This window comes from Rhinatrema bivittatum, chromosome 4, assembly GCF_901001135.1.
Source record: "Rhinatrema bivittatum chromosome 4, aRhiBiv1.1, whole genome shotgun sequence".
In the NCBI taxonomy this organism is placed as follows: Eukaryota; Metazoa; Chordata; class Amphibia; order Gymnophiona; family Rhinatrematidae; genus Rhinatrema; species Rhinatrema bivittatum.
The window spans coordinates 59,670,562-59,692,123 of NC_042618.1; the positions used below are offsets into that span (position 1 = coordinate 59,670,562).

The following is a 21,562-nucleotide window of genomic DNA, read 5'->3' on the forward strand; positions in this document are numbered from 1 at the left end:
CTCCCCGACTCAGGTTTGAAAATGACCCCCTTAGGAGCTTAAATTTAGGGCAAATATAATTGCATGTCTAAATTTGAGGCTCTAAGTTATAAACACCAATATTTGAAAAAAGCTTTCAGCTGAAATATACTTAAATTCTGCTAAAAAAAATAACCTCCCTAAATTTAGCCCCTAAAATGTTGGCAATGAGAATGTTTTGCAAAATGATTCCATTGTGATAAGGTAGGATAAATCCTGAACTTGCAGTATCATATTAAAATGTAGCATCATTCTTTTAAAGACAAACAGGATACTCATTAATGCTTAAAAAATTATTGAAACCTATTTACTTACTCTGACACGTTTATTTCTTCCTTATCAATTAATGTTTGAAACGTCGCCTCAAATTTCTGCCTCAGAATTCGATTGGTTACTCTGGTTATGCGTTTTATTTTGACACCCGTGATACCATATACCTTAAAATCCCAGGCACAAAAACGTGACAGAATTAAATCATAACAGGAATTAAACCTGTAAAGGAATGGCAAATATAGGAGATTGGAGAAAATGTAATGTACAGTGCAAGTAACATAATTCAGTAAGGTATAACATTTTTGCTTTAAAGAATATTTGGTGTTCCATGCTCAAGCCTACAAAACTTAATTTAGGAAAAGAAACAAAAAATCAAAATACTGAATTTGGAAAATTGAAAAATAATTTGCCAGTATAATTAGCCATACGTAGCATCTCTTCCAACATTCTTTCTCTAGCACCTCGTCACAAAGATGAATAAGTCTTTCACAGTTTGGATTGCAAGAGAACTGCTGCCTTCCACTTGGAATAGACCAAATTTTCCCCACAAAATTATGTTCTCCCACCTGATAGAAATGTATTTTCCCCTTTATTGTTGGAAGATAGCTATTAGCTAGGAATTCCTACTTGTATGGCCGATTCATCCTGCCTATCATCAGAGAAAATCAAGTTGCTTACCAGTAACAGGTCTTGTCTGTAGACAGCAGGGTAATCAGCCACACATTCTGTCCATCTACCTTTTGGAGTTGGCTTCATTAAACTATAATATTAAACTCAGAGGGCCCTGCATGGCAGTGACAGATTGGGAAATCCTGCACAGGTCACATAAAGCCTTCTAGGCTTTCCTACTGCTGCGGAAGAAATGTTCTGCGACAACAGAATCATACGATGTTACCCTGTTGTGTGGTTGACTCTTCCTACTTGTCAGCGGAGAAAAAGAAATTCTCACTTCTTCACTTTATTAGTATGTGGCATGTTTACTGCTGTGGAGAGCAACTTTCAAAGCCATTGATTTATTGCATTTTTTATATTCCGCTTTTCGGTACTTCAGGTACTGTAGGTATCCTGCATAAATGGCTCCTTTGAAAATTTCCTGTCTGGAGTGCACAAACATTTGTGCACATACATGAATTAAGTATGTGTGTAAATTTATGTCCTGCCTCTATTTATCCAGCTAAATTTTAGGCAGGTAATGACTTACCTGGCTACAATTTTGCTGCTGAGGGGCAGGAAATTTAAAACTCATGGTTTGTCCTCTCAAAAGTCACCAAGACAAACCCTTTTAAATACAGACCTCTCAGTATCTTAAAATCAGGAACTTATAGAATTTTGGTTTCCAAAAAAAATAAGCAGACTATACTGTTCCCCTAAATTCAGATACTTAAAATTATGGAATTGGCTTTAAAAATTGAAAATATTATATATCAATCCCAGGTGAAAAAAATCTTATGAAAGTAGATATATGTTCTAAAACCTAATTTGAAAATATGCATTTCTCCTTAAAATTTTAATGTTATCTACTGTATACCTATGGGATCAATTTTTAAAGTACTCAAAGGATAACTTTCACACTGCATGCTGAGGCATGTATGCGTGTATGTCACTGCACGCATATTTGCTATAGTATTTTATAATACACACATATGATATATGCCAATTTTATAAAATATGCTTAATTCTCCTTCCTGTGACGACAGCTGAATCTGTTCCAGTATGGTCCACTGCAATTCTGAGAATGAATAGCCCTGAATAATGCAATGTTGGGCGTATGAATGTCTCTAGTATTTAAATGATTGCGATGTTCTATTAAATGTACTTTGATTATTTTTGATGTACGTCCAACATAAATCATGGTGCATGGACATTGAATTACATAAATGACACCATCTAAGATACAATCAGTTCGATGACTAAACCGGATAACTTGTCTAGTGCTGGAATGTTGCCACAATTGTCTTTGCATCATCCAACATTGCATTTCTCAGGACCATTCATTCTCAGAATTGCAATAGACTGTATTAGAATGGATTCAGCTTTCATTATGGGGAGGAGACATAATATCTGATCTTAACAAATATGAGCATTTCAGGATATTTTTCTTGAATTCAGTTGCACCTATGAATCTGAATGATCGCATCAACTGGTTCACCTTATAAAAAATATTTTTCCTGTTTTTTGCCCGAACACTGATGTGGGAACTCCCTTTCCCACAAATTTGCACTTTAAAAATGGATGTCCTAGCCTCGATCTCATTTAGCAGCTGACTGCCAGATTGTGGCGGAGATGTCACAGAGCAGACCCTAAGGGCAGCAGAGAAAATGCTAGAAGTATCTGATGAAGAAAGATACCCCCCCACCACAAAGCAAAGTAAGAGTTAGGAGACCTGAAAAAACCAATATGGACGGGATTGGGTGTCAGAAGGGAGTTCTTGGAGTGGGACCTTAGGGAGCTGGGCGGGCCAAGGTCCCTCCTACCAATGCAGGTGGAGTAGATAAAGACAGGAAGGACGTGTGGTTCCTCCCTATTAGAGCAACCACAAACAAGCAGCAGGAGGAAGGAAGCTAATAAGCAAGAGGAGCCGGAGCGACCAGCCTAAGCAGAGCTGCAAAGGGGTAGGACACACTAAGCGGCGAGAGAAGGAATGCCAAAAACTAGTTAGCTGAAGTCATCAAGCATCATTTTTTCTTAACTGCAGTGTGAGGAAGGTCTGGAGAAATAAATGCAACAGTTAAGCAACTTTGGGGTTTGTGACTGTGAAAAGCTGCTGCATGGGAGGCTGGCAGCACATCCTATGCAGGGTCGAAGCCTTGCAAGGGCCTTGAGCTTGTTTTCCTGCTGGGATGGTCGCAGTATGGACAAGTAAAGTATTAAGAGAGTTTTGAACATTGGATATCAGGCCTAGGCCTTTCATTGCGGCCAGGGACGGCTGGCTTTCACACATACCTGGATGGGGACTGGATTCTCAAGAGCCAGATAAACTGAAGTCATGCTGACAGACTTCTGGACATTATCGCACATGAACTGTAATGGACTTAAGGCAAGCATGAACAACCAGTGATAAGTTATCCCCCTGTCCCTCACGGGATTTTGGAGAAAATTGACAGGGGAAAGGAGAGAGAATTGTTGGACAGCAAGGGTAGTGCTGTGGATGAGGATACTGGAACATTCTGAGCGAAGTGTGTTAATTATTTAAGAGTTTTGCAGAACTCAGGAATCAGGAAACTGCAGCAGGGAACTACCAGCTGAGTGCAAGCTGTGTTCTGAGGCACAGATATCATGAGTTGGTGGTAAGAGTGGGATATACAAGTAATGTAGATCCTGGAGGGATCGAATGGTCATTGGAAATGATTGGCGAGGTGATGAAGCGTGTAGCCCTCCTGTAAATGTGGATTCCAAGAGAGTGGAAAGTAAAAAGTATTTAACCTGCTTTCTGGGATCTGTTAATGGGAAGGGAACTCAACTGCTGTAATCTCTACCCAAAACAAGTTTAAAAAGCATTGACTGTGGGGACAAGAGGACTGGTAAAGGGGAATAGCAAGCGCTAGAATCTCTGCTGAGCGGGAAAGGTTCAATTATTGTGTGTCCGCACTTGAGTTTTGTGGGGTTTTTTTCCTTCTCTCCAGAGAGATACCATGGCATCAGAGAGTACCCTGACATGGCTGGCCGAGCAGTTGCAACAACAACAGAGTCCATGCAACAAATGGTACAACAGATGCTACAGCAGTAGCAGCAACAACAGCAACTCCTACTACAGCGGATGGAAGAACAGACGAAGGCTACAACCCTCCTGATTTCACAACAGCATCAGCAGGAGGGAAGTACTTTGTTGAGCAACAGGGCAAGGGGAGATGCATCGGAGGTCAGACTGGCCAAAGACTTAATTTTGACAAAAATGTGTCCAGAGGATGACCCAGAGGCCTTCCTCGTGACATCTGAGAGGGTGGCACTGGCCGCAGGATGGCCCAGGGGACAATGGGCAATGCAACTGGCTCTGCTACTTTCTGGGGAAGCCAAAGCTGCATACAAGGCACTTGACCCTGAGGTGGCACTGGATTATGGGGTGGTTAAAGGAGCTATTGAAGATAGGTTGGGTCTGATGAGGAAATGATTTAGGAAGTGGTTTTGGGGAGCAAGATTCAGGGTAAGAGAGAGACCCCGGGTGGTGGTGCAAAAATTGAGAAACTGGACTTATTGTTGGCTTCTCCCTGAAGATCGCTCTGGGAAGTAGTGGAAGAGATAGTATTAGAGCAATATTTAGAGGTACTCCTTGATAGGATGAGAGTGAGGATTCTCAAACAAGGAGTGAGCACTATAGCTGAAGCTGTCACTTTGACAAAACGCTTCTTAGATGCAGAAGGTCCTGTGGGCCCTTTGAGGGATCTGGCAAATCCAAACCCTGTGAGAAAAGATACTCATGCTAGACCTGGACCCCCTCAGGAGAAACTAGATGTAGAATGGGAGCAAGGAAGGGAAACTTCTAAGAAGAAAACATGGAGGTCACAGGAGTTTGAGACACTGGGGGTGAATTTCCATGAGGGGGCTTATCAGGTGAGATCACTGATTAAATGTTACATGTGTGATGAAGAGGGACACTTCTGTCAAGATTTCCCCACATGGATTGCTCTTTTACTGGGTGTGGGTTAACTAATAATCGACTTTTTGTCCATGGTGATGATTCCTATACAAGGATGCTTGTTGTTAATGGGATGGTGACCCAAGCTAAGCTGGATACTGGAAGTAACTAGCGGGTAAACTAGCTAGGAAGATTACGGGGCACAGGAGTGGGGATGTCATTAGAGCACGTTGCATACATGGGGACGTGAAAAGATATCCCTGCCAAGAAGTAGAAATTAAGGGGGGGAACAGGCATGACCTGTTGGTAGCAGCTGTGGTAGAAAGGTTGCCAGTACCCATGATTTTAGGCCGAGATTGAGACCATTTAGGGACCCAAATAAATGGGAAATATGCATGGGTTTCCACTCAGGCTCAAGAGAAACGGGCGAGGGAAGCAAAAGAACCTATCCTCGAAGACATTTTCCCCTTTACAGGAGATGGGTGGTGGGTTTGCCTGGTAGAGGGAGGAAATCTAGAGCTCAGTAGAAAGCTGAGAAGTGAGAAAGGCAGCAAAAGGGGGTGCAGGGTGCAGGGAAATGAGATGCCAAGGTTGGATGAACAGTACTAAATAAATACCCTGAATTTAAACATGAGGTGCAGAGGGATGCAGATCTCTGTGGAAAATGGATTGCCAATAAATACCCACATTTTGAGTTACAAAGTGGTGTGCTTTATTGGGTCTTGAAATATATGGAGGGGGAAGGGACATATAGACAGCTCTTAATACCCAAGATCTTCCGTAAGGCACATTCCCACCCCTTGGTTGGACATATGGGCTATTATAATACCCTTGCTAGGTAAACTCAAAGGTTCTTTTGGCCAGGAGTTTACTGGGAGGTTCGTGAGTTTTGTGGGTCTTGCCCAGAATGCCAGAGAGGGTCAACTTGCATACCGTCTAAAGACTTCCTGATTCCTCTACCCATTATGATCGAACTCCTTCAGAGGATAAGGGTAGATATCATAGGTCCTATGGAGAAAAGTAAGAGTGGATATCAGTATATTTTAGTAGCTGTAGACTATGCTACACATACCCTTGTGCTCAACTTCAGCAAAGGTCATTGTTTGGGAACTGTGGAAGAATTTTTTCCCAAACAGGTTTCCCTAGGGAAGTGCTTACAGGTCGGGGAACAAGCTTTATGTCACAGCTCATTAAATGAGTTTGGAACATGTTTGGTATTCGTCATGTACATATGTCTGCTTACCACCACAAACAGATGGTCTAATAAAAAGATTTAACAAGACCCTCAAGGAGATGATTAGGAAATGTACAGATGGGGATTTGAAGGAGTGGGAAAAATTGCTTCCTTTCCTTCTGTTTGCAGTTAGAGAGGTATCCTAGGCTTCCACCAGATTCTCCCCACTTGAGCTACTGTTTCATAGACAACCCCGGGGACTACTAGATGTGGTCAAAGAGTTGTGCGAGGGTCAAGAAGAAGGAGATCGAGGACTTCTGGCGATTACGTAAATGCGCCGGCAGCATGAAAACGGAGCTCCAGAGTCCTGCTCCCCAGATCGGCGGAAAAACCCCGAAAATCATCGCGCCGAGAGCTGCTGCGCCCTTATCAGCGCTCTTGCCGGTGCCTGGAAGCCCTTAGCCGTGTGAACGGGGCGTGGGGGATGCGCCAGAGGAGCACCCGGAGGACAGTGTCTCGACGGCCCTGCTCAGCAAAGATGGCGGCGGCCCCCCCTCCTCCCTCTGGCACGAAAGTGCTGGAGTTGATCTCTGAGGATGCCCTGCTACAAATATTGCAGAGTGTCACCGCAGCCCTTGATCTGCGGCTGATTAAAATCCAATCTTCAATGGAGGAAATTAAGGCTGTAGTGGAAGGTCAGTCCAGGAGACTGGACGAAGCGGAGCATATTCTCTCTGACCATGGTGACTGGATGGTGGAGGCGGAACGCCACATGGCCACACTGCAGGCGCATCAGTGAGAGCTCCTTGATAAAATTGAGGATTTGGAAGATCGGGGGTGACGAAACAACATTAAAATAATTGGATTGCCTGAGACGGTGAAGGACAGTGAGCTAATTGAAGTTGTTGAAAAATGGCTACCCACTCAGGTAGGCCTAGACCTGACCCCGGATGCTCTAAAATGTGAACGGGCCCACCAGGTCGGGGTGCTACGGGAGGGAGCGAATAGGCCCTGGCCGGTGATGGCAAAAATCCTCAATTGGGATCACAAAACAAAGTTGCTGAGAGCCTTCAGGCAGAAAGAGCTGGTGGAGTATTATGGTACCAAGCTTTTGGTCTTTAACGACTTTTCGGCCAGTACTGCTGCAAAGAGAAAGCTTATGACGACAGCCTGCTCCGAACTACACAGGAGGGGGATCAAATTCGGATTACTATATCCAGCTAAACTCCGAGTCTTCCACGGGAACAAAATCCTGTTCTTCCATACCAAGGAGGAGGCAGATGGTTTTTTGGCCTCCCTCCTCGATACCGCTGGGACCTGAGCGGCGAGAGGGATTGATCAGATCACTTTTGACTTTTACTGGGATTGGTTTGTGACCTTGGAGCCCTGTGCCTTACTTTTGTCTTTTGGCGAAGAAGGGGGTCAGTGGGGCTGATGAATGTTTTCGTTTGCTTCCTTTTTGCTGCTGGCTGCTGGTGGCATGAGACTCTGTTACAGTGTGGCCTCTCAGCTACCTGCCCAAGGACACTTGCCTTCCATAGTGAACTAATACTGCTGGATTAAGAATCACTGGTATCTTAGGGGGTCATGTAGATTGTGCCTTTGTGTTGTGGGGTTGGAGTGCCGATCTGGGGAGTGGGACGGAGGGGGGTTTCTCCTCTACCCATTAGTGAGTGGGATGGCTCTGTGCCTCTTGGGGCGAGTGTGGGTGTGGATGGTAATGTGTGGATGGGTATGGATGTGGTGTGTGGTTGGGGGCAGGGGAGGGAGGGGGCACGAGGGAGGGAAGGCAGGGGATTAGGATGGGGCAGTGGGATTGGGGACCAGGGACCAAGATGTATTCTGCCTGTATTTGTGCACTTTTGTGGCCTAGGCTGGGGGGCCACAAGGTGTGGGATGATGTGGAGAAGGGGGCCATCTCTTGGGCTCTCCTCGTACCTGCTTTTGTTAAAGTGCGACATGGCAAAGGTTAGAGTTAGCACTTTAAATGTGGATGGTATCCATTCCCCTATAAAGCGGAAGAGGCTACTATCTATACTTAGTCGCATGCATTCCCAAGTTGTTTTTCTCCAGGAGACTCACTTGAGTGTTGACGAGCATCGTAAACTCAAATGAGAGTGGGTGGGCCAGTGCATATTCTCCTCCTATACAGCCCGCAAGCGGGGTGTTGCCATTCTCATTCATAAGCAGCTGCCTTTTTGCCTTACTAAAACTTGTCACGATACAGAGGGGCGATATGTGATAGCGGCTGGGGTCTTAGGTAAACAGAAGATAGTTTTTTGTAATATTTATGGCCCCAATATCTATTCCCAAGTCTTTTTTTCCCACTTGGCGGGGCTCTTAGCAGATTTTTCTGATCATGTTTTGGTGGTGGGAGGAGATCTGAATGTAGTGGCCGACAAACGAATAGACTGCAAACCCCCTAAACTTGCTAGCGCTAAAGATCAGGAGGGGGGAGTGAACTTCTTGTGCAATGAACTGCAGCTATTGGATGTGTGGCGGGTCCTACACCCTGGCGAACTCGACTTTACATTTTACTCTAACCCGCACCAAGTGTTTTCAAGGCTGGATTACTTGCTTATTTCTGATAAATGGTTTGCTAGAGTGGAGGAGGCTAAAATTGGTGTTCGCACTCTTTCTGACCATTCCCCGGTTACTGTACAGCTTCGGTGTGATCCGGGAGTCCGACCCCCATTTTCTTGGTGCATGTGACCCGATCTATTTAGGGACGAAGTGTTCTGTGCTCACCAACAGGCTTGTTAGAAGGAGTATATGTTATTCAATTCTACTCCTGCCATTTCCTCGGCGACCATATGGGAAGCAGGGAAGGCGGTAATGCGCGGGGAAATCATTGTGTACATGGCTATGGACAATTGTCAAAGAAATGCCGAGATTTTGAGGCTTACTCAGGCCCTCAAAACCGCGCAGCAGCATCATGTGGTTGATATGAACCCGGATGCTAAGGGTCAAGTTGATCAAGTCAGGGAAACGTTAAATTGCTTGCTCCATCAGAGGGCCTCCAAATCTCTTAAGTATTATCAGTATCAACTCTATAAATATGGGAATCAGGCTAGCAAGCTCTTAGCCCATTTGGGGCGCCCTCGAGGTCAGAAGACAGCTATAATGGGTATTAAGGATTATACCGGGGTTCTTCAGATCACCCAGGTGGCTATATCCACCAGGTTCCTTGAATACTACCAGACACTCTATGAGATAAAACAGAGGGATCCGGTTACTACAGAGGCCCTGTTTCAGTCCATTCTCTGGCCCCTCCTGACCCCTGATCAGATCGGAGCCCTTAACAAACCTATTACAGAGCAGGAGATTTACGCAGTGATACAAAAACTTAAGCTGGGGAAGGCGGCGGGCCAAGACGGTTTGGGGTCCGAGTTCTATAAGATCTTGAAATTCCTCCTGCTGAAACCCCTTCAGACATTTTATAATGATCTGATTGACTCGAACGCCCTTTCGGCGGCCCTGAACCATTCAGTTATAATAGTGCTGCCTAAGCTGGGCAAGGACCCAACGGAAGCAGGCTCCTATCGACCTATTTCCTTACTTAATGTCAATATCAAGTTGTTGGCTGCTATCCTGGTCGCGCGACTTAGTGTTATTCTCCCCTCCTTAGTTCATAGTGACCAGACGGGGATTGTCCAGGGCCGGCAAGGGGTACGTAATGTCCGTCGCTTAATTGCCTCCCTTAGCTACTCTGCTAGAATGGATGCGATGATTTTGAGTCTAGATGCCGAGAAGGCCTTTGACTCATTGTCGTGGGACTTCCTCTTTTGGGCATTGCGGCGGTATGGGCTGGACGGGGATTTTTTACGGTGGGTGGAGATTCTTTACAGTAATCCCAGTGCCAGTACTTTGATTAACGGGGAGCCGACCCCCCCCTTTTGATTTGCATTGTGGAGTTCGCTAGGGCTGTCCTCTCCCCACTGCTTTTCGTGTTGGCCTTAGCTATTCGGTTGCGGGAAGACCCCCAAATTTGGGGGATGCGGGTGGGCCACCAATCTTTACGGACTGCACTATTTGCAGATGATGTTTTACTTTTTGTAGAACATAAGAACATAAGAAAATGCCATACTGGGTCAGTCCAAGGGTCCATCAAGCCCAGCATCCTGTTTTCAACAGTGGCCAATCCAGGCCATAAGAACCTGGCAAGTACTCAAAAACTAAGTCTATTCCATGTTACCATTGCTAATGGCAGTGGCTATTCTCTAAGTGAACTTAATAGCAGGTAATGGACTTCTCCTCCAAGAACTTATCCAATCCTTTTTTAAACACAGCTATACTAACTGCACTAACCACATTCTCTGGCAACAAATTCCAGAGTTTAATTGTGCGTTGAGTAAAAAAGAACTTTCTCCGATTAGTTTTAAATGTGCCCCATGCTAACTTCATGGAGTGCCCCTTATTCTTTCTACTGTCCGAAAGAGTAAATAACCGATTCACATCTACCCGTTCTAGACCTCTCATGATTTTAAACATCTCTATCATATCCCCCCTCAGCCGTCTCTTCTCCAAGCTGAAAAGTCCTAACCTCTTTAGTCTTTCCTCATAGGGGAGCTGTTCCATTCCCCTTATCATTTTGGTAGCCCTTCTCTGTACCTTCTCCATCGCAATTATATCTTTTTTGAGATGCTGCGACCAGAATTGTACACAGTATTCAAGGTGCGGTCTCACCATGGACCGATACGGAGGCATTATGATATTTTCTGTTTTATTCACCATTCCCTTTCTAATAATTCCCAACATTCTGTTTGCTTTCTTGACTGCTGCAGCACACTAAGCTGATGATTTCAAAGTATTATCCACTATGACGCCTAGATCTCTTTCTTGGGTTGTAGCACCTAATATGGAACCCAACATTATGTAATTATAGTGTTGCGGTCTCAGTCGCCGCTACTCCGCCTGTGCCCTTACCTTCCGGGTTGGGTCCGGGGCCTTGCCGCGATCCGCGGGATTCGGGGTCGGCCGGGCCGCATGGTGAGGGCCTCCCCGCGTGCGAGATGCCGCCGAGCTCCGCGGGGCTCCGCCCCTTCGGGGAAACGCGCGCGCGCGAGGGCTGGGCTTTTCACGATCCAGCACCCGGATGTGCAGGACCGCCTCCTCGTGTGACGTCAGCACCGGCGGGCTATTTAAATCGGCACCAGTCCCCAGGAAATTGCCTTGCAACGCGGTCACTTTGTGAGTAAGTTGCTGTTCCTGGAATCCCTGTTCCTGCTCATCAGTACCAGAGTTCCTGCGTTCATTTATACTGCCTGCCTAGACCCCGGACTGCCTTCTTGTGTTGATTCCAGCTGCCTGCCTAGACCCCGGATTGCCTTCTCGTGTTGATTCCAGCTGCCTGCCTAGACCCCGGATTGCCTTCTCGTGTTGATTCCAGCTGCCTGCCTCGACCCCGGATCGCCTACTCGGTTCTGCTTCCTACCCACACCACGGACTGTTCCTCTTCACCAGCGGTTCACCTAAGTCCCAGCGGTCCGGGTCCCTACGGGCTCCTCCTGGGGGGACCTCGGACTTCCAGGGCGAAGACACCTAAGCCCTAGCGACCCGGGCGCCAACGGCTTCTCCGGGGGCGTTTCGGGTTTCCAGGTGAAGATCAGGCCTCTGCCTGGCGTTCTGCCTCCCGGCTGTCCACCCGACTGTCGGCCCAAGGATCCACCCTCTAATCTTAACAGTTTGCAAGGCCATGGATCCGGCAGATCTCGCCGGTCTGCAGGCCATTCCGGGTTTGGCCCAGCGCTTAGTTCAGCAACAGCAGGTGTTGGACTCTCTGGCAGCAACCGTGGAGCGGTTGGCTGCACGCATGGATGTCGAGCCACCCGCTCCTGTTCCGGTACCTGTACCCGCACCTGTACCCGTGGTTAAAATACAGTCGCCTACGCAGCTGCCACCTCCATCTCGATACTCCGGGGACTCCAAGGCATGCCGCGGGTTTTTAAACCAATGTTATGTGCGCTTTGCATTGCTCCCTAATCAATTCCCCACGGATGGCACCAAGGTGGCGTACATTTTCTCGCTCTTGGACGGACGCGCTCTGAACTGGGCATCTCCTATGTGGGAAAATAGCGATATGGCATTAACGGATTTAAATCGGTTTGTGGAGGAGTTCAAGGCGGCTTTTGACGAGCCCGCACGGCAGACTTCCGCGACCTCTGAGTTACTTCAACTCCGACAGGGAACACGGACTCTTGCAGATTACGCGTTGGAATTCCGCACGCTCGCCCAGGAGGTAGGCTGGCAAGATGTTGCTCTCCGAGGCGTCTTCTTGGAGGGGTTGGCGGGTCGTATTAAGGATGAGCTGGCGGCTCGTGACCTCCCGGAGAACCTTAACTCCCTCATCGAACTGGCGGGTCGAATTGATCGGCGTCTGCAGCAGAGAGCTAAAGAGGGGCGTCCTTTCCGTCGATTGACCTCGCTACCGTCAAGGTCCACGAATTTGGGCTCCTGAGGAGCTTCCGCTTCACCAGCAGCTTCCGCAGAGGAACCCATGCAACTGGGTCGGTCATCTCTGACGCCCGAAGAAAGGCAGCGTCGCCGCGATTTGAGGCTGTGCCTGTACTGTGGCGGTAAAGGCCATTTCCTCGCACACTGTAAGGAATGGGCGGAAAACTCTCACGCCTAGGTGTAAGGGAGGAGTGTCCCCTAGGCTGCCTCAGTGCTGCTCCTCAATGTACCGTACCGGTAACTTTGATGTATCCCGGTGGCTCCTTCCCGACGCAAGCCCTAGTGGACTCTGGGGCAGGTGGGAACTTTATTACAAAGGATCTGGTGCAACAGTTACGCCTCTCCACTCGGCGTAGGATTCCTGCCTTAAGGGTTACTTCTATTCAGGGTACCCCTCTCTCGGGTTGTATATCCACGGAGACTACCCCGCTGACGCTTCTCACGGGCTTGTTACACTCTGAGGAGATTTCGTTCTTGATTTTGGACAAATCAGTACATCCGGTGGTCCTTGGCTTACCCTGGCTCCAGAAACACTCCCCTGTGATTCGCTGGAGGGACTTCCAGATCGTCCAGTGGAGTTCCGAGTGTTTCCAATCCTGCATTCCAGCAAGGGCGGCCCAACGGGTTCCACTGGCTCACATTGCTCCGGTACTGCCGGCCCCATATGCTGATTTCATGGATGTTTTTTCCAAGGAGAAAGCGGAACTTTTACCTCAGCACCGTCCGTTTGACTGTGCGATCGAATTGCTCCCGGGTTCTACCCCTCCTCGGGGACGGGTTTATCCCTTGTCTCAACCCGAAACCCAGGCTATGTCAGACTATATCTCTGAGAATCTGGCTAAAGGCTTCATCCGTCCTTCTAAATCCCCCGCAGGGGCGGGTTTCTTTTTTGTCGCCAAGAAAGACGGGGCTTTGAGGCCTTGTATTGATTATTGTGGGCTTAACGCTATCACCAAAAAGAACCGATACCCGCTTCCTCTAATCCCTGAGTTACTGGACAGACTGCAAGGGGCTCGAGTCTTCACTAAATTAGATCTTCGTGGTGCTTACAACTTGGTTCGTATCCGTCCCGGGGATGAATGGAAGACGGCGTTCAACACCCGGGACGGCCATTATGAATATTTGGTGATGCCGTTTGGTCTGTGTAATGCCCCTGCTGTATTCCAGCACTTAATGAACGAGATCCTGCGAGAATTACTGCACTCTTGTGTAATTGTGTACTTGGATGACGTTCTCATTCACTCTGCGGATTTAACCTCCCATCGGCAGCACGTGAGGCAGGTGCTCCAAATCTTACGGGACCACCATTTGTATGCTAAGTTTGAGAAGTGTCTATTCGAGCAGGAGTCTTTGCCCTTTTTAGGGTATATCGTGTCCTCTACCGGTTTCCGGATGGATCCCAGTAAGATATCTGCCATCAGGAGATGGCCTCGGCCGGAGGGACTGAAAGCCTTACAACGTTTTTTGGGATTCTCGAATTTCTATAGACATTTCATCCCTCAGTATTCTCGATTGGTGGCACCTCTGACTGCCCTGACTCGGAAGGGGGCAAATACCCGACTCTGGCCTAAAGAGGCTTGCGATGCTTTTGAAAGATTAAAAGAGGCTTTCCTCCAGGACACCTGTTTACGTCACCCGGATCCTACTCGGCCCTTCTTTGTCGAGGTTGATGCTTCTAATATTGCGGTAGGGGCGGTATTGTCTCAAACCTCTAGCTCAGGACATCTCCTACCTTGCTCTTACTTCTCCAAGAAGTTTTCACCAGCTGAAAACAATTATGGAATAGGGGATAAGGAGCTGCTAGCGGTCAAATTGGCACTGGAGGAATGGAGGCAGTGGTTAGAGGGCTCTCTCCATCCAGTCACCATTTATACCGATCATAAGAATCTGGAATTTCTGAACCAAGCCCAGCGACTCAACCCCAGACAAGCACGGTGGTCGCTCTTCTTTAACCGCTTTGACTTCAGTTTAAAATATCGACCAGCCTCAAAGAACGTCCGGGCAGATGCGCTGTCTCGATATGAGAGTCAGGAGGAGAAGGAGGAATGTCCGCAACACATCATCGATCCCGCCAAGATCCAGCTTGCCAGTACCACAGTTTCCGCTCTCGGCCGAGTAGTGGTTCCTAGCAGAGACCGCAAGAAGGTTTTAGTCTGGGCTCACGACTCCCTCTCTGGTGGTCATGCCGGTCGAGAGAGGACACTCGATCTCCTGAACCGATATTACTGGTGGCCCCGGATACGTCAGGATGTACGTATATATGTGGATTCATGTCCGGTTTGCGCTCGGCAGAAACCTTCCAGTGGCCGTCCCTGGGGACTTCTGCAACCACTGCCTATCCCTGCAGAGCCGTGGTCTCACATTGCCACGGATTTTGTAGTGGACCTGCCACCATCGGAGGGCCATACCATGATATGGGTAACCGTGGACCGTTTCTCCAAAATGATTCATCTTGTACCACTACCTAAGCTGCCTTCAGCACCTGAACTAGCACTGTTATTCACCCAACATATCTTCCGGGCCCACGGCCTTCCACAAAGCATAGTATCTGATAGAGGTCCACAATTTACTGCCCGCTTCTGGTGTGCTCTGTGTAAAAAGTTTGGGGTACAGTTAAATTTGTCCACCGCTTTTCATCCTCAGAGTAATGGGCAGACCGAGCGCACGAATCGGTCCCTGAAAACCTTCCTCCGAAGTTTCATCTCTGAGAAGGGAACTAATTGGGTCTCTCTTCTTCCGTGGGCAGAGTTCGCCTATAACAATCATACCCATTCTGTCACGGGACAAACGCCTTTCCAGATTGTTTTTGGTCACCACCCGAGACCTCCGGTACCAGTTCCAATCCCCGTTCCCTCGCCAGCGGCATCTACAGTAGCACGTCAAGTGCATCAGTTCTGGAAAAGGATTCAGCACAGACTGTCCTCTGCTGCGAAGAGGACTCAACAGTACGCCAATCGCTATCGACGTCCAGCGCCTGTCTTCCTACCAGGTACCAAAGTGTGGTTGAGTACCAGGAATCTCCAACTACCGAATCGTTCCCGCAAACTAGCTCCCAGATACTGCGGTCCGTTTCAGGTAACAGAACGTATAGGAATGGTATCCTATAGACTCCGCCTTCCTTCTTCACTCCGCATACATAATGTTTTCCACGTCTCCCTATTGAAGCCTGTGGTGTACTCTCGATTCCATCATCCCTCCACGGATTCACTATCTTCATCCTCTTCTAGTGAGCCCACGTATCAGGTACGAGAGGTTTTGGACGTCCGCTTCCACGGCCGTCGCTGGGAATATCTGCTAGCTTGGGAGGGGTGCGGATCTGAAGAAGATTCGTGGGAACCAGCTCGGAACATACTGGATAAATCACTGCTTACTCAATTCCATCAGGACAATCCCGGAAAGCCAGGTCCCCGACGGAGAGGACGTAAAAGGGGGGGTACTGTTGCGGTCTCAGTCGCCGCTACTCCGCCTGTGCCCTTACCTTCCGGGTTGGGTCCGGGGCCTTGCCGCGATCCGCGGGATTCGGGGTCGGCCGGGCCGTATGGTGAGGGCCTCCCCGCGTGCGAGACGCCGCCGAGCTCCGCGGGGCTCCGCCCCTTCGGGGAAACGCGCGCGCGCGCGAGGGCTGGGCTTTTCACGATCCAGCACCCGGATGTGCAGGACCGCCTCCTCGTGTGACGTCAGCACCGGCGGGCTATTTAAATCGGCACCAGTCCCCAGGAAATTGCCTTGCAACGCGGTCACTTTGTGAGTAAGTTGCTGTTCCTGGAATCCCTGTTCCTGCTCATCAGTACCAGAGTTCCTGCGTTCATTTATACTGCCTGCCTAGACCCCGGACTGCCTTCTCGTGTTGATTCCAGCTGCCTGCCTAGACCCCGGATTGCCTTCTCGTGTTGATTCCAGCTGCCTGCCTAGACCCCGGATTGCCTTCTCGTGTTGATTCCAGCTGCCTGCCTCGACCCCGGATCGCCTACTCGGTTCTGCTTCCTACCCACACCACGGACTGTTCCTCTTCACCAGCGGTTCACCTAAGTCCCAGCGGTCCGGGTCCCTACGGGCTCCTCCTGGGGGGATCTCGGACTTCCAGGGCGAAGACACCTAAGCCCTAGCGACCCGGGCGCCAACGGCTTCTCCGGGGGCGTTTCGGGTTTCCAGGTGAAGATCAGGCCTCTGCCTGGCGTTCTGCCTCCCGGCTGTCCACCCGACGGTCGGCCCAAGGATCCACCCTCTAATCTTAACATATAGCATGGGTTATTTTTCCCTATATGCATCACCTTGCACTTATCCACATTAAATTTCATCTGCCATTTTGATGCCCAAATTTCCAGTCTCACAAGGTCTTCCTGCAATTTATCACAATCTGCTTGTGATTTAACTACTCTGAACAATTTTGTGTCATCTGCAAATTTGATTACCTCACTTGTCGTATTTCTTTCCAGATCATTTATAAATATATTGAAAAGTAAGGGTCCCAATACAGATCCCTGAGGCACTCCACTGTCCACTCCCTTCCACTGAGAAAATTGTCCATTTATTCCTACTCTCTGTTTCCTGTCTTTTAGCCAGTTTGCAATCCACAAAAGGACATCGCCACCTATCCCATGACTTTTTACTTTTCCTAGAAGCCTCTCATGAGGAACTTTGTCAAACGCCTTCTGAAAATCCAAATATACTACATCTACCGGTTCACCTTTATCCACATGTTTATTAACGCCTTCAAAAAGGTGAAGCAGATTTATGAGGTAAAACTTGCCTTGGGTAAAGCCATGCTGACTTTGTTCCATTAAACCATGTCTTTCTATATGTTCTGTGATTTTGATGTTTAGAACACTTTCCACTATTTTTCCTGGCACTGACGTCAGGCTAACCGGTCTGTAGTTTCCCGGATCGCCCCTGGAGCCCTTTTTAAATATTGGGGTTACATTTGCTATCCTCCAGTCTTCAGGTACAATGGATGATTTTAATGATAGGTTACAAATTTTTACTAATAGGTCTGAAATTTCATTTTTTAGTTCCTTCAGAACTCTGGGGTGTATACCATCCGGTCCAGGTGATTTACTACTCTACAGTTTGTCAATCAGGTCTACCACATCTTCTAGGTTCACCGCATCAGTATTCCGTTGATAATTGATCTTTTCACACAATTTCAAGAGGTGGCGGGTCGGAGAATTAATTTTGGAAAATCTGAAGCACTGGCTTTGGATCCCGAGCTGCAAACTAATTGGGTAGGCTCCTTTCCACCGAATAAACTTAAATACTTGGGAATTTAGGTACCTAGAGATCTGCGGTGATTGTATGAGCTTATTGTTACTAGCATATTGGAGAACATAGGGACTCAGCTGGAGGCGTGGGGCCCCCTACCCCTCTCCCTTTTTGGCAGATGCGCCCTTGTTAAAATGATCATAGCTCCTAAGATCCTTTATGTTCTTCACATGGTGCCCTGTTGGCTTCGGGAGGCTGATCTCAAGCGTCTGTCTGCTACCTTACAACAGTTTCTGTGGAAGGGGAAGCGGGCACGTCTCAGCTATGCAACCATGACATGTGCTCGGGAGAAAGGAGGGTATGGCCTACCGGATTTTCACCTTTATAATGCAGCATGCCAAATGAGGTTTGTGGGAGAATGGATTAAGGGGGAGTATAAATATTGTGTGCCTGAGCTGCTGAGTGGGATAGCTATCCCTTGGTCCCCCCTAAGCATTATACAAGCGAGTGTGAATGAGCACCGGAAATTAGACTACCCTAGCGTATTGATGGCACCTTGTATGTCCGCTTGGTGGTGGCTCCGCCGGCGAGGGGGTATGGTGGGGCTCCTTTCACTGTTGGTGCCCTTAACAGGGAATGAAGGCTTTGTACTGGGTAGGGACTGTGGGACATTGTTTCATCTGTGGGCACGTAAAGGGGCTATATACACCTTTCATTTTTATGATCATGTTAACTATGTATTGCTAGATTATGCAACTCTAGTTAGAAATTATCATCTGCCAACTAACCAATTTTTCGGTACTTACAAACACGCCATTATTTGTCATCTTTCAAATGGACACCTGAGTGGGTGGGGCTGGAATCGGCCTTTGCTACTCAAGTTTTTGACACAGCTAACCTTGACAACACTGTGACTGGTTGGGCGACACTTGGCCGGATGATGCAAAAGGATAGTCGCTTGGAACCTTTGGCCACAAAATGGACTACTACTCTCAGTGAGTCGATTACAGTCCCGCAGTTCTCCCGGTATTTCAACGCAGTGCACCGGCAAATCCCTGATATTGAGCTCCGGGAAGTACAATTTAAAATCCTACATCATATCTACTGCGATGATGTTCGTCGGTTTACGATGGGACGCATGGATTCTCCCCTGTGCATCAAGTGTGCGCGAGATGAGGGCACGTTGTACACCAGCTATATCAATGTCAGACTCTGCAAACCTTTTGGTCCACTGTGTTCAATGTTATTTTCCAATGTACGGGTGTGCCGCTTCCCTCCTCCAGGAGGTTTCTCTTGTCCAGCCCACTAGCCTGCTCTACGGATCCTGATCTGTCTAAAGACAAATTCAGTAGGTTGGCGGTACTGCTGGCATGCCGTACTGTCTTATCGGTATGGGCGGACCCACATACATCTCCCTCTACGATGGCATGGTATCAACGTATGGCGTCCCTTCTGCAAATGGAGCATCTGGACTTTATAAAAGGACATCGGTAGCCTGACAAACTGTATGATGCTTGTTAGACTATCTGTGTGTTGCTATTGTCAGCCAGTGTTCAACTGGGGCTTCAGGAGAGTGGATATACTTCTGACTGGATAGATTCTCAGGTCTCTGGTGGGGGGGGGGCGGTTGGAAGGGGGATTACGGGGGGTCTGGGGAAGGGTTGTTGAATGGTGAGAATGTGGTATGAATGTCGGTTGTATGGTTGGATGTTAGGTTCCACTGGGTTGGATTGGGAGTTGTTTAACTAGTAAAAAGAAATGGGATGGAGATACGACAACTGTCATGTATCATATCTTTGGATGTCATGGTTTTATCTTACACTGTTCTACAGTTATTCATTGTTGTTCTGTGATGACTTCTAATTTTGGGCCCATGGCAGCCTGGTTGTGTTTCTTTGCCAATAAAAAAAACTATTTTGGAAAAAAAAAAAGAAGGAAATCAGAATAGTGTGATAGATTATATCACTGAGCTCTGAAAGACTTTAGGATTGATTTCGCAGATGGCTCATGAGAGATTGGAAAGGGCACAAGGAAAACAAAAAAGGAACTATAATGTAGGAGCCCAAGAGTGGTCCTTTGTCCCTGGTGACCTGGTATTAGTTTTGGTTCCCCCCTCACAGAACAAACTAGTTGCTAAGTGGAGGGGACGATATCAAATAAGGCGTAGGTTGGGACCCCTTGATTATGAGGTGGAGCAACAAGGAAATAGGATACAAGTTTATCATATTAACTTACTCAAACCTTGGAAAGATTGAGAGAATTTCCTTGGGGACTAAGGGGAGGATGGAGAGGAATTGGGGCCCCAGGTCCAAGAGATACAAGAAGGGTTGGAAGTTAACATTAATGAGCGATTAGCTGAGGAGCAAGTCAGACAAGTGAAAGACTTGGCCCAGCGAGCAAGCAAGGCATTTTCGCCTTATCTGGGTAAAACCAATATACTGCAACATGAGATTAGAACAAAGCCAGGGCACATAGTGCGACAGAGACCCTATCAGCAGCCTGAAACTAGAAGGGTTGAGATACAAAGACAAAAGAGATGATCCAATTTGGTGTCATCAAAGAGACTTGCACTGCGTGGTCTAGCCCTATTGTGCTACTTCCTAAAGCCAGTAGAACATTGCGGTTCCGTATTGACTTCCACTAGGTAAATGCCATCTTGCAGTTTGATGCTTACCCAATGCCCAGAACTGACGATTTATTAGAACAGTTAGGGCAAGCAAAATATATCTTACCATTAGATCTAACAAAGGGGTAATGGCAAATACCTCTAGAGGTTACATCCAGAGAAAAAACAGCATTTAGTACACCTCGAGGGTTATACCAATTCAGGGTGCTCCGTTTGGTTTACATGGTGCTGGAGCAATGTTCCAACGAATGATGAACAATGTATTATGGCCTCATCAGAAGTATACAGAGGCCTATTTAGATGATGTGGTCATTTTTTCTAGCGATTGGGAGTTCCATCTATATAGAATAGAAGCTGTGATACAATCACTATGGGAAGCTGGTTTGACAGTGAATCCTAAAAAGTGTAATCTGGCCAAACAGGAGGTACAGAATTTGGGACATATTGTGGGGGCAAGTCTCATGAAGCCTGTAATATTTAAGGTGGAGGCTATTAAGGCATACCAGGCACCACAGACACGGAAACAGTTGAGAGCTTTGCTGGGACTTGTTGGATATTATCAATGGTTTATACCCCGGTTTGTGGAACTGGCCACCTCTCTCCTCGATTTGTTGAAAAAGGGGACAAAGAATCAGTTAGATTGGGGAACTGAACAGGAGCAAGCTTTTCAGGAATTAAGGGAGTGGTTCTGCAAGTGCCCTGTGTTACTCAGGGGTTAATTTTAAGAAAGGACTCATTTTACAGACTGATGCGTCTGGGGTGGGTCTGGGAGCAGTACTGTCCTAATTGTCAAAAGGAGAGGAACATCCAGTGCTATATCTGAGCAGGAAACTATTAGATCATGAGATAAATTATGCCATAATAGAAAGGGAATGTCTGGCTATCAAGTAGTGGAATAAAGAAGGTAGAGTAGTATTTAATCAATTGGTAAAGAGTGACAATGAACCTGTAGGTGACAATATGTAGAGAGTGCCTGATCTGAAAATGCCTGAGGCCCACTGTATGGAAAGGGGCATCAGATAAATGTATGTCTTTTAAAATGATATAAGGGATAGCTGAGCAAACTTTCATAGGCTGGATGCAGAAACCACACTGACTCCAACCTTTCTTCTTGCAACTTTCAACTTTATTACACATTTCTCAGCATATACAATGTAGACTGCTTATCTCTACAGTGTACTTACAGCATACCTTCTACCAGAAAGGGTTCAGGAGCTGGCTTCTCCTGGAGACACAGGGGCTTCCT

General features: G+C 47.4%; 1 protein-coding gene across 1 annotated transcript in view; it reads right to left on the bottom strand.

The window, feature by feature from the left end:
* Positions 1 to 21,562, bottom strand: part of LRRC9 (leucine rich repeat containing 9) — a 1,004,248-nt gene that overhangs the window by 590,088 nt on the left and 392,598 nt on the right. The window contains 1 exon segment of the mRNA XM_029598189.1: positions 334 to 510. Within this exon segment, the coding sequence (XP_029454049.1) occupies positions 334 to 510 (177 nt within the window).